At 34.7% G+C, this 12082-nt stretch overlaps 2 protein-coding genes across 3 annotated transcripts in view; both read left to right on the forward strand.

The window, feature by feature from the left end:
• Positions 1-257: 257 nt before the first annotated feature.
• LOC111394772 (universal stress protein PHOS34-like) lies at positions 258-5294 on the forward strand. 2 transcript variants are annotated; one of them, XM_023020754.1, is made up of 3 exons: positions 273-1124; positions 4825-4869; positions 5028-5294. In XM_023020754.1, exons 1-2 carry the CDS (start codon positions 419-421, stop codon positions 4830-4832), a joined length of 714 nt encoding a protein of 237 aa, XP_022876522.1. In that variant the 5' UTR covers positions 273-418; the 3' UTR covers positions 4833-4869; positions 5028-5294. The 2 variants fall into 2 exon arrangements, with proteins under 2 accessions (XP_022876521.1, XP_022876522.1); XM_023020753.1 differs by lacking the exons at positions 4825-4869; positions 5028-5294 and adding an exon at positions 4349-4800 and having other exon boundaries at positions 258-1124.
• Positions 5295-8027: 2733 nt separating this feature from the next.
• LOC111394282 (G-type lectin S-receptor-like serine/threonine-protein kinase At4g27290) overlaps positions 8028-12082 on the forward strand; it is a 6962-nt gene continuing 2907 nt past the window's right edge. The window contains exons 1-6 of the mRNA XM_023020036.1: positions 8028-9343; positions 9531-9644; positions 9722-9846; positions 11281-11491; positions 11582-11819; positions 11901-11995. Coding sequence (XP_022875804.1) covers positions 8074-9343; positions 9531-9644; positions 9722-9846; positions 11281-11491; positions 11582-11819; positions 11901-11995 — 2053 coding nt within the window. The 5' untranslated portion in view covers positions 8028-8073. The remainder of the gene's footprint in view (positions 9344-9530; positions 9645-9721; positions 9847-11280; positions 11492-11581; positions 11820-11900; positions 11996-12082) is intronic.

Here is a 12082-nt window from a genome sequence, read left to right on the forward strand (position 1 = left end):
CACCTATTAAACGTAAAATACAATAATTTAGAATATAATTTATCAAACTAACTATCAAATATCGTTATTTTAGGCACCGAATAAGAGTATAAAATATACTTATCAGTTATAAAATTGTATGATCAAATTGGAACCACGTTTTGACGTTAACAAATTTTGTATGATTCTAATAGTTGCAATTCTCCTTTTTCGTTGTAGATCCAATAGCTTGGATTGGATACTTGTAATGTTGACACTATCACGTTATATATTCGACGCTTGTGGGATAAGTTAGGTTCTACAAAAATTCGTAGCATATTCCCCAAAAAACGTTCGCTCTTATATCAAAATCCATCTTTTCTCTTTACCTTCTAGAGCACCAGTCAATATTGTCACAGTAGTCAACGCATCTCAAAACCCTAACCCTAAACCTTCCAAAATGCAACACCCTTCGCCGGACTCCGACATGCCACCACTCGCCTCCATCAAGGTCCGTTCATCCTCGCCTCGCTTCCCTCCCCCCATCACTCCTTTATCCACTGAAACCCCTACGGCAAATGCTCAGCGGAAGATCGGCATAGCCGTTGATCTTAGTGATGAGTCTGCTTTTGCTGTTAAGTGGGCTGTTCATAACTATCTCCGTCCTGGAGATGCAGTTGTGCTCGTCCATGTTCGACCCACTTCGGTTCTCTACGGGGCGGATTGGGGTTCTGTTGATTTGTCCATTGTTGATACTGAAAATGAGGAGTCCCAGCGGAAGCTTGAAGATGATTTTGATACTTTTACTACTACCAAGGCGTCTGATGTGGCACAACCGCTCGTGGAGGCTCAAATTCCGTTCAAAATTCATATTGTGAAAGATCATGACATGAGAGAGAGGCTATGCTTGGAAGTTGAGAGGCTTGGGCTAAGTACGCTGATTATGGGGAGCCGTGGATTTGGCGCCACCAAGAGAGGGAGCGATGGGAGGCTTGGCAGTGTTAGTGATTACTGCGTGAGGCATTGTGTATGCCCGGTTGTTGTGGTTAGATATCCCGATGAGAAGGACAGTGCTGGCGGTGGAGAGCCAGTGGTGTCTGTGGCTTCCGTGGTCGAGGAGGATGACGAGGAGCAAGAATATCATGATGCCCCTGATGATCGCAAAGGTCAGTATTTTTATTTTTCAACTGGTTCAGATTTTTCTAATTTCCTTGTATTCTTCAAACAGTTGCTTCCATTATGTTTAATGTAGTGTACCTCTGTGTGGATATAAACAAAATGAAATCTTTGGTAGATTAAATTGTTATAAAGCTTAAGCAGAGCCTTGTGAAGATTTATTACCTAATAGATAAAGGATAAATGGTATTTTTATGTGCCGTTTAGAAACTGGCATTAAAGCTGGCTGACAATATTTTTTAGGATTTTGATTTTATTGTCATTATGGGGTAAACGAGTCCTCTTTATTATGTGCTAAATTTATTTCCCTCTTGCAAAATCTGAATGAAGAATGTTGCCAGATGTTTATCTTGAATTTGTTCCATTCACTGGCCCAGTATAGATTGCTGGTGAGTTAAAATCTTTTGGCATCTCTAATTCTCCTGCTTTATGTCTGGATTTAAGGCATTCGTGTAGAATATAGAGCAGATTTGAGTTTACTTTTTCCAAGTTTTAGTTCTAAGTTTTATATGGATAAATTTGTCAAGATGTTTTATACAAATATCGGAACAACAAAACTGGTACTGGAATCAAACTTATTCCTATGTGAATGGATTTCTCTGTGAATTCCATTTTCTGAATGCTCATTATACAACATGTCACTGTAACAAAATCTAAATTTGTGTTTCTAACTCTTATCTCTTTCTTTGGTAATATGAATGATGTTGGAGAAACTTATACATTCTCTAGACTATTTTGTTCAACTTTTAAACGAAGGAGAGAATCCCAGAATGAATCTGATGATCCAGCTTTTAGCATAAATTGGTTAATTACCTAATCTGTCAGTCCAACCAGTTTGGTTTTCAATTAAAAAGATTAAATGTGGAAAGGCTTCAACCACTGTGTCATTGAAAGAGTAAAGTTACAAGATATATTGTTGAGTAAATTGGCTACTTATATTTTGAAAAGTAACTGTACTCAGAGGGTGTTTGGTGGGGATTAAAATTATATTTTTTAGTACATTGTGATAGAAATTTTTGAGGGTGTTTGGTGGGGATTAAAATTATATTTTTTAGTACATTGTGATAGAAATTTTTGAAATATATGGTTGAAAAGGTGTGGGACCCATGAAATATGTGATTGATATTGATTGTTTGATTTTGATTTAAATTAAAATCAGATTTTAATCTGTACCAAACAAGCACTCAATCTTAAACAGAGAGTAGTAGATTATATAATTTGATGCTTAGATTAAAAAAGAAAAGGAACTTATAATACTATCCCTTCATTTTCCCTTTAGACTATCCACAAATAATGCTTGTTGTATAAAATAGACGATTTATTTCATAATATACCATTACAGTAATTGACTTGTACGGATTTTTGATTAAGAGGTTCAAGTGTTGTATTTAGAAAGAAAGAGTTATAGCCGATGGAAACTTCATCTAAAACTTGACGATCATGAAGTAATAATAACAAACTAAACCTTATCTCCATTAAATTTGAGGTTCGTGACATGAATATTTGTTCGCCTCTACGGAGAATAATAACATCATGGATGTAAATATTTTAAGCCCCTGATTGGCATCCATTATTTCACATTCTACTACATTATTTTTCTATAGTACTCATTTTTAATCAGACATTCTTCATTAAAATAATATTACACGCAAATAAAAAATTTTTCCTTATTTTTTGACCATACATTTTTCATCAATCTACTATTCCATAATACATTTTTCAAAATTAAAGGGGCTCAAACACACCCTAAATTATTTTCAACTGCATCATGTTATGTTAAGATGAGTTGCTTTAGGTCTATGTAAAACGTGCTTCAGAGAATAATTGCATTATGCATATAAATATTTTAAATTATTTTCAACTGCATCATATTACATTAAGATGAGTTGCTTTAGTTCTATGTAATACATGCTCCAACCACCCAAGTCGTCATTTCCTTACTTTATTGTCAATTTATGTCACATCCATTCTATAGCAAAAATAAACATTCTAGCATTTTATGGTTCTCTTGTTCTGTTAATAACAGATATAGGCCTTGTTTGATTCTCATTTTTTCTCCATTTTTTTTTTATTTCAAACACATTTTTTAATAAAATAATATTACAAGCAATTTCAAAACTTTTCCTTATTTTTTAATCGCACATTCTCTATCAATCTACTATTTCAAAATGCATTTTTCCAATTTAATGGGGCTTAGACAAGTTCATAAGAGGCCAAGATATAACAAGAATTTTGGATTGATGGATTTATGTTGAATCATAAAACTGGAAGTTGGGGGTGCATTTCTATTTCAGTTTAATGAATTTTTGTGGAATCATAAAACTGGAAGTTAGGTGCATTTCTCCTCTCTTCAAGTTTTCCACTCGCAAGCATGTATGGTGGAATGGGGACCGTAATATCCGTCTTTAGATGTCCCTAAATGAACCATAGCACCCTCAATACAATGATCATTACTATTGTTGTACTATTTTCAGTGAGGGGGGTGTCCTTACTTGGTTAGCTCATTCAAACTCTTGGAAGGCAGACCAAAAATGGCAGTAACGTTATCCTTTTTTTTTTTTTTTTTTTAAATTTGTCCTCTTCGTTTAAAGAAAATTACCTTTAATATTATTTAATTTTCTCCTTTTTTTGGGTGGGGTGGGATCCGATGAGGTGGAGGAATTCGAGGCAGAAACTGTCTCTGCTAACCGTATACATCCTCTCCTATTGATTAGCATGTTTCTAGACTCTGAGAAAATTATGAGATACAGTAGTTTTGAACTAAGTGCTTTTTATCATGAATGCGCATACTTGACCTTTCTTTTTCTTGATGACGTTGTCTTCAAGGAAATTGTAATTCTGTAGTCTCCAACATATTTGTTATATGCAAATAGTAATGCCTTACTTCATAAATTAAGACCTGATCACTGTACATCTTGACCAAACAAAGTGTCTTGTAGTAGCATGGAGGTAACAGCTCATCTTGTAGATTTGTTTCTGCGAAATGGCATCACCTTTAAGACTAATGCTTAACAGATTACTCTTCCTCCTAAATCGATTATCTCTGAGTCTTAAGAGCATATCTTGACTCCTACTTCTCGTCCTTCTATAAGTACTTGTAAGATGGTGTGTTACTATATAACTTTGACTCTCTATTTTTTAACTAGTTATCTTGTTTTAGAAGTGGTTTAGTAGAAAGATGATGGTTATACCTTCTGTTAAATGACAATGGCAGCTGCTAGTATTGACTGTGGAGAACATGTTTGTCCACCAGATAGTGACAGTTGCTTTGGTACTTGTATCGTGGATCAGGGCATAAAATGATAACGAGACGACATCTGTAAATACTGAAGCTGCCCTGGCTGTTATGGTTGATTTATGGTGTTGGAAAAGGGCAATTTAGTTAGGAAAGCTTCTAGTTGTGTTATTTTTTCCTTTGGCTAAACCAATTCGTTCGGAGATAAATAATGGTGGTGTTGGAAAAGGGCATTTCCTTTCGCTTATACATGTTAACATGTCCGATAAGGAAGTTGCATCGCGCAACAGTTTGTTTTCTTCAAATTGTGGAAATTTGAAACCCCTGGGGTGAAAAATCAAAATGCTGAGAATTTTATTGCCCATCTTCTTCCTGCTCATGCGAGATGCTAGTGTCCCCTTCTTCCTGAAATTGCTTTTCAGTAATTTTATTGTATTCTTAATTTTTTTTGACAGATTCCTAACTTGAACATGGGAGGTGGTTCTTTTTCTTGGCCGCAGGTATTGTAATTTATGTTTTAAGCTTTCCTCTTCTCATTCACTGCTCAGCTTTCTGTTTCTAGGTTTGATTCTAATATAAATTGTCTTCTTACTAGTTTGATTTACATCTATATAATGACACATTTTGCAAAATTTTCTGACGATTCTGACATTTGCAGTATTGAAATGTAGAAGGCATTGCAGGCTACAAACCATATATTTCAGTTGTATGTGAATCAAGTTATGGAGTGCCATGTATATGAAAAATTGTTACTTTACAAACTTATCATCATCTACTTTTCACATATAACATTGCTGCTTGTACCTTGATGGTATTGTGTTCTGAAACAGCATTAAGAGTTAGTTATATGCCCTTCGATTTGTATAGACCTTTGCAATGTCGAGCTTCCTTTGAAATAAAAACTGCGCATTTTTCACTCTTTTCAGTTTCGCTGTGTACCACTTGATGAGCAATATATTTGTATTTATTTACAGCCATAGAACGACAAGGAATCTCAAAAATGGTATTAGGCTTTGTTTGTCTACCATTCTACCACATTTTACTATATTATATTTTCTACAGTACTCATTTTTAACCACACATTCTTCATTAAAATAATATTATGCGTAAATCAAAAAATTTTCTTTCATTTTTAGCAACACATTTTAAAATCAATCACTATAGTACATTATTAACAAATAATTTGGGGGGGGGGGGGGGAAAAAACCCCCCCCCCCCCCCCCCCACGCCCACCCCTAGTTGTGGGTCTAGCAAAAGGTGGTTAGAATTGGAAAGTCTTAATAATGTTGTTTTTGTTTCAAAAGCAACTATGCCAACTTTGACATGGAAGTTGTTGGGTATTGTGCCTTTAAGCTTTGCTTATTTCTCTCCCATGTCAAATATTAAGATATAAAGATTATATGAATAAAAAGTTATTGTAAACTAGCATGGTATGTTTGGCAAATTGAATTAAATATTATTGTATAATATTGAAAGATATAGATAATCAAATATTATTGTATAATATTAAAAAAATAGAGGTATTGTGATATGTTTGCTTATTATCAAGGAGGTGTCTAATTCGAAAGTACAATAAAATTTTTAATTATTAAGGTGGCGGTCAAGTTGGTTAACCTTGACGGTGAAAGTTTTGTAAATCAATGGAGACTTGTATGCATTATCACGTTTCTGCTACTAGTCCTTTATGGAAAAAACTCTCTATGCAATAGGTGATATGGTGCGTGGACGAGGTAAATGGATTGATCCATTTTTTTTATTTAATTATTCAAATGAATACTTCATTTGATGGTTAGATGGTCATTTTTTAGTCATTAGGATTTTTTGCGTAAGATTTTACTATTAAGCCATAGTTAGGGTTCCATTGTAGGTCGAATGCTTATAAATAAAAATATTTTTTTTTCGAATTTTGGATATTTTGATACTCAAAATCGATGGATTAAATCTTTTTTGATATTTTTGCACATGTCAACAATATTTTCATACCTAATTTTATGATATTCGAATAAATCAACATATGCTAGAAGGTGATGGTATTGATTGAGAACAATGAAACTTTCATCGTGTGTACATGTTTTATGCTTCTACCTATCAACTCTTCTTAAAAATAAAAAGAATAATAGAATATTTGGTTGCCAACATTTCAAAAATATGTAAAATATACCCATAACCTTTAAAAATAGCACTACTCATCCACAAAGGATCGAGGAATAAGCATGCTAAATCCCTGGTGACAGAATCCATTCATTTCACTAAAACAAAAGACCAAAGAGAAAAAATTTACGTCCAAAAATGTAAAATGACAAAGAGGCTCGCTTCTTCATTTATCGCCAACCACCAACCCAATCGGTCATCAAATCTTTCATTGCAGTGCACTTTGAATAATTAACTGATTATCATACCTTTTATGGAGCCAAGATTTTTGTAGGGTATCACGGCTTCAAAACTTAGCTTTGAAGTTGTAATTTTTATATACACTCTACGTTAAATGGAAAGGTGTAGACCATTTATGCCACGACCCAAAATTTTTTCCTCGATTTACATATAAACTTCTATGTTATCAAATAGTATTAGCCTCAAAATTTCACTGAAAACAAATTTTCTTTTTGTGTTCTTTCTTGTCCTCAGAGAGTAAGAGGGTATCGGGACCATATGATGCAGAATACTAATTGCAGGGCCGGTCCTAGGCACAGGCAAATGAGGCCTATGTCTCAGGTCCAAAACCACAAAGGGCCTATTTTGGCTCAAAGTTTTTTTTTAATATTTTTTTTAAAGAGGGAAAATGAAAAGAAAAATAGTTTTTTCATTAATTGTGAGATGATTGAGATATTTGTTTGTTGTTTTAATCTTAAGTTTTAAGTTAACAATATGTTGCATAATATATCGTTAAATTTTGCATTTACATTGATTTTGGGGGCCTAATTTTTGAATTTCGTCTCTGACCCCGAAAATCACAGGATCGACCCTGACTAATTGATCATTAGTTTGCTTTGACTTGAAGTTGATTGGATTTCTAATACACTTGCATTCAATAATTACAGCTAATTTGACATTTCAATACAATTTTAAGGATTTCTAATACACTTGCATTCAATAATTACGGCTAATTTGACTTTTTAATACAATTTTAAGGCATCTCCAATTATTGCATTAAAATTTGGGACCAATGAAAAATCATCTCTAACGCAGAACGAAAGTTGCATCAAATGAACAATGTTTCATCATTTTCTTTATTTTTTTTATTTCTTAATAATTTATTTATCTCAAAATTTATTTAATTATTTATTTTATTAATACATAAATTACTAAATAAATAATTACGTTTAGTTAACGAAAATATTGATATTAAAAAATGTGTACACTTGTAGTACAACAATTAAGAAAAGATTACACTCAACATTGTAATATTAAAAAAATATGTAATATATTTTGAATTTTGATATCATGATATTATGAAATTCAACTAGTGTTGTCATTTAATTCTCGAAATTAGTATATTCATCTGACAAATGACCAATTAATGCATTTTGAAATGCAATTTGAGTGTCTATGACATGCAAGGAAATCTTGAAAGCGATGATTTTCGACTTCAACCAACTCAACTTCTGGAGTTGGAGTTTCCATATGACCTTTTGCCGTATTATAATAAATAAGTAAAATTGTTATTCTTCAAAATTCCTCGTGCTACATCCTTCTGCTGCTTGCCAATGAAGATTTTGTCTTCCTTACTCTTTTACATTCTTCTCTTGTCTTTACTCTCGGGATTCCGCAGAGCTGCTGATACATTGAGCTCAAATGGCACCATCACCTACGGTGAGACTTTGGAATCCTCAGGCCAAAGCTTTGAATTAGGTTTCTTTTCCCCCAATAATTCTGGCAAATGGTACATAGGAATATGGTACAAGAAATTCCCAGAAATCATTGTGTGGATTGCAAACAGGGAAACCCCATTAAGGAATTCATCTGGTGTTTTAACAATCACCCCTAATGGAGATCTTGCTATTATGAATGCAACGACGGGCGATATTTTCTGGTCATCCAATTCTTCTAAAAATGAACCAGCAACAGTGGCACAGCTATTGGAATCTGGTAACCTTGTACTCAGAAGAAAAGATGATACCACACAAAACTATGTATGGCAAAGCTTTGATTTCCCATCCGATACGCTTTTACCAGGAATGAAACTAGGGTGGAATTTGAGCACCGGCACAAACAGGTATATAACATCATGGAAAGATGACAATGACCCCTCTCCTGGAGACATTACTTTCCGACTTGACAATATTGGGATGCCTCAATTTATTCTTCGCAGGGGATCAGAAACAATTTACAGGTCAGGGCCATGGAATGGAATTGAATTTAGCGGTTCCATTGACTGGAAGACGGTAGACACACGCATTTTTGTTTACAATAATCAAGAACTGTACTATATGAATGGGGTTGTCGACAATTTAATTATTACCAGGCTTACAGTGTATCCATCAGGTTCAGTCCGACAACTCATACTGAAACAGGGGGGATTCTCATGGACTGTTATGGATTCATCAATGAATGATCAGTGCGATGACTATGGATTATGTGGTGCTAATAGCATTTGCAAAACCAAGAGTAGACCAATTTGTGAGTGCTTATACGGATTTATTCCTAAATCGCAGAGTGAATGGGATGTACGTGACTGGTCCAGTGGATGTGTGAGGAGGACTCCATTGAGTTGCCTGCAGGATCACATTAAATTTTTAAAGCTTGGAGGTGTGAAATTGCCAGATCTCCTTCAGTTTTCACTAAACAAGAGCATGAGTCTAAAAGAATGTCAGGCAGAATGCTTGAAGAACTGCTCTTGCATGGCTTACGCAAATTCAGATATTCGTGAAGGTGGTAGTGGTTGTTTCATGTGGTTCGGGGATCTGATCGATATTCAAGAGTTTTCTGAAAGAAAAGAACGATACATCTACATGCGAATGGCAGCAGCCGAACTTAGTAAGTATATTCAAGTTTATCTTAGGACAGAATTTGAATTCTTTTTCTATGTAGGACAGATGATCAATCAGAATATTGTTCTTGCGTAATAGTACTGCACTTTTGAAACTAGTACTGTGAAAACAGTGTTAATATATTCTAGTTATTAAGGTACAGCCCTATAATTAATTAAATCTTTAACATTCAGATCACAATAAAAAGACGACACTGGTGCTGATCTTGGTCATATCGTTAGTTTGCGGAATGTTTATCCTCGGCTTCTTGATCTTTCGTCTCATCAAGAAGAGAGAATCGAAAAGAGGTGCGCAAACTTTTCCAATCTCATTGAATTAAATTAACTGGTTTTCCTCTGATCGTTATCCAACTGATTGCTGACAGCATTTGATATCGATGTGAAAGATATAGAGCTGCCAATGTTTGATCTGAGTACAGTTACTAATGCAACTGAGAACTTCTCATTAACAAATATGCTTGGAGAAGGAGGATTTGGAATTGTGTACAAGGTAAGAAAGTCATTTAAGTTTTGAATGATTTTGTGGTTGTTGATAGTGAGCAGCGGCCTCATGACAGACCCTTTGTGTAAGTATTATGCCCTAGGTCCAATCGACTTTGGACATAAATACTTTTATATATAATTAATGCAATTAAATGGCAGATCTATTATTTAATTAATAGACAATTAAATAAATAATAGAGTCCGTGGATTCAAATATTTGTAATTTATTAATCACAAGGAGTTGTGATTGTGAGATACAAATTACATCTGATTGAATCTTAAATCATCCGTGGTCGTAAGTAATAACGAGATACGGATATCGTTATTACGGATAGACCATCACGTGTGGCATTTCTTACTTGTGAAGTAAGTTGCTGATCTCACAAGTTAAAGTGTGGTGACACTTAAATGAACACGTGGATGTTTGTTATAGAACAAAACATTGGAGACCCGTCGAGAGATTCCACATGGATAACTATCTGAGTGTCGGTGGTTAATCTCTAACGTTCGATAGTGAAATTGGTCCTTTGACTTGAGGTCGTCATGGTACCTTATATGAGGACAGTCATACTTTGGCGGTGTTGGATGTTGCTCTGAAAAGGGCCGCTAATACGACATCGTTCGGGTACGTCAAGAATCGTATGAAGGTTGTGATTGATCAATAAAGGATTCGTCACTCTTAGATAGTAGGAGATTATGATCTGCGTTTCATTCAATTAAGTCAATGATCAAATCCTTGGCCAAGGTGTACACATAAGTCGAAAAGGAGTTTTCGATTTATATTGACTTAATAGTGGAGTGAAAGATATGATCGATGATCGAGATTGACACAATTCCATATCTCGTAATTGATCGGATCATATTGACGAAGGGATTATAGTTTCACGGTAAACGAACGAATTTGGTTTTGTCATACCACGTGACATTTCCCGTCACATGTATTGCCCTGACACATTGCTAGATATCAATCAGGGACTTAATTTAACAATCGTTGGATAAATTAATTAATTGGATTTGTTATTTATATTTTCGAATTAATTAATTGGATTAATTAATTCACGGACCGGGTTTAATTAATTGGATTAATTAATTATTGGGCCGGACCGGACCGAGCCTATTTGGGTTTATATAAATACATAACTAGGGTTTGAGGTCCATTAAGGTTTTCATTATTCTTGCTAGCACAAGAGAAAACCCTAGAGGCTGCAATCAAATTCTCTGTGTGGATCACCGTTGGAGGCTGGACAATTGGACAGCTGTGGTGGCGAATCAAAGTTGTGGAACGAAAAGAAAAGCAAAAGGATTGCAGATCTGGAAAAGGTACAATCTTATCACAATTCCTAACCAAACACAATGAGATCTATTGGATGGGAATCGAAATATATTTTAAATTCCGCTGTGCATGTATAAGTAGATTCCCAGCACTTTGAACAATGTACAGGGAAAATTACCAACAGGGCAAGAAATTGCAGTGAAGAGACTCTCAACGAATTCTGGACAAGGTCTTCAAGAGTTTAGGAGTGAAGTAATTCTGATTTCCAAACTTCAACACCGGAATCTTGTTTGGCTTTTGGGATGTTGCCTTGAAGGAGATGAAAGGATGCTAATTTACGAATATATGCCCAACAAAAGCTTGGACAATTTCATATTTGGTTAATCTGCCTCTATTGATCTCCTATTCGATGAATATGATGTATATTTTCCAACCACTAAGTTGTCCATATATTATGAAATTGTTGCAGATCAGCATAGAAAAACATTGATTACATGGAAAAAGCGCTTTGAGATTGTTATGGGCATAGCGAGAGGACTTCTTTACCTTCATCAGGACTCTCGATTGAGAATTATTCACAGAGATCTTAAGAGTAGCAACATTTTACTAGATAGTGACTTGAATCCCAAGATTTCTGATTTCGGCCTCGCAAGAACTTTTGGTGGAGATCAAACTGAAAGCAAAACAAAGCGAGTAATTGGTACTCAGTAAGTTCTATTTTAACTCCCCATTCTGAGAATTAAAATATGGATTTACTTTGTCTAGAACCTAACCTCAGGTTCATGTAGTGGCTATATGTCGCCAAAATACATTGTTGACGGGAAATTCTCGGTGAAATCTGACGTCTTCAGTTTTGGAGTGCTTTTACTAGAGATAGTGAGTGGTAGGTGTTGCATAAATTTGAAAGGAACCATATTCATAAAATCCTTCCATAAAATCATAAATTCCATGTTGAAATCAAAGAGACAAC

Source organism: Olea europaea, chromosome 5 (assembly GCF_002742605.1).
Source record: "Olea europaea var. sylvestris chromosome 5, O_europaea_v1, whole genome shotgun sequence".
NCBI lineage: Eukaryota > Viridiplantae > Streptophyta > Magnoliopsida > Lamiales > Oleaceae > Olea > Olea europaea.

Bases quoted from the DNA above. Each gene is read 5' to 3' on its own strand.
- LOC111394772 (XM_023020753.1), top strand. From the start codon at position 419: ATGCAACACCCTTCGCCGGACTCCGACATGCCACCACTCGCCTCCATC. The intron at 1,125-4,348 runs GTCAGTATTTTT...TGACAATGGCAG, and splicing joins TGCCCCTGATGATCGCAAAG to CTGCTAGTATTGACTGTGGA.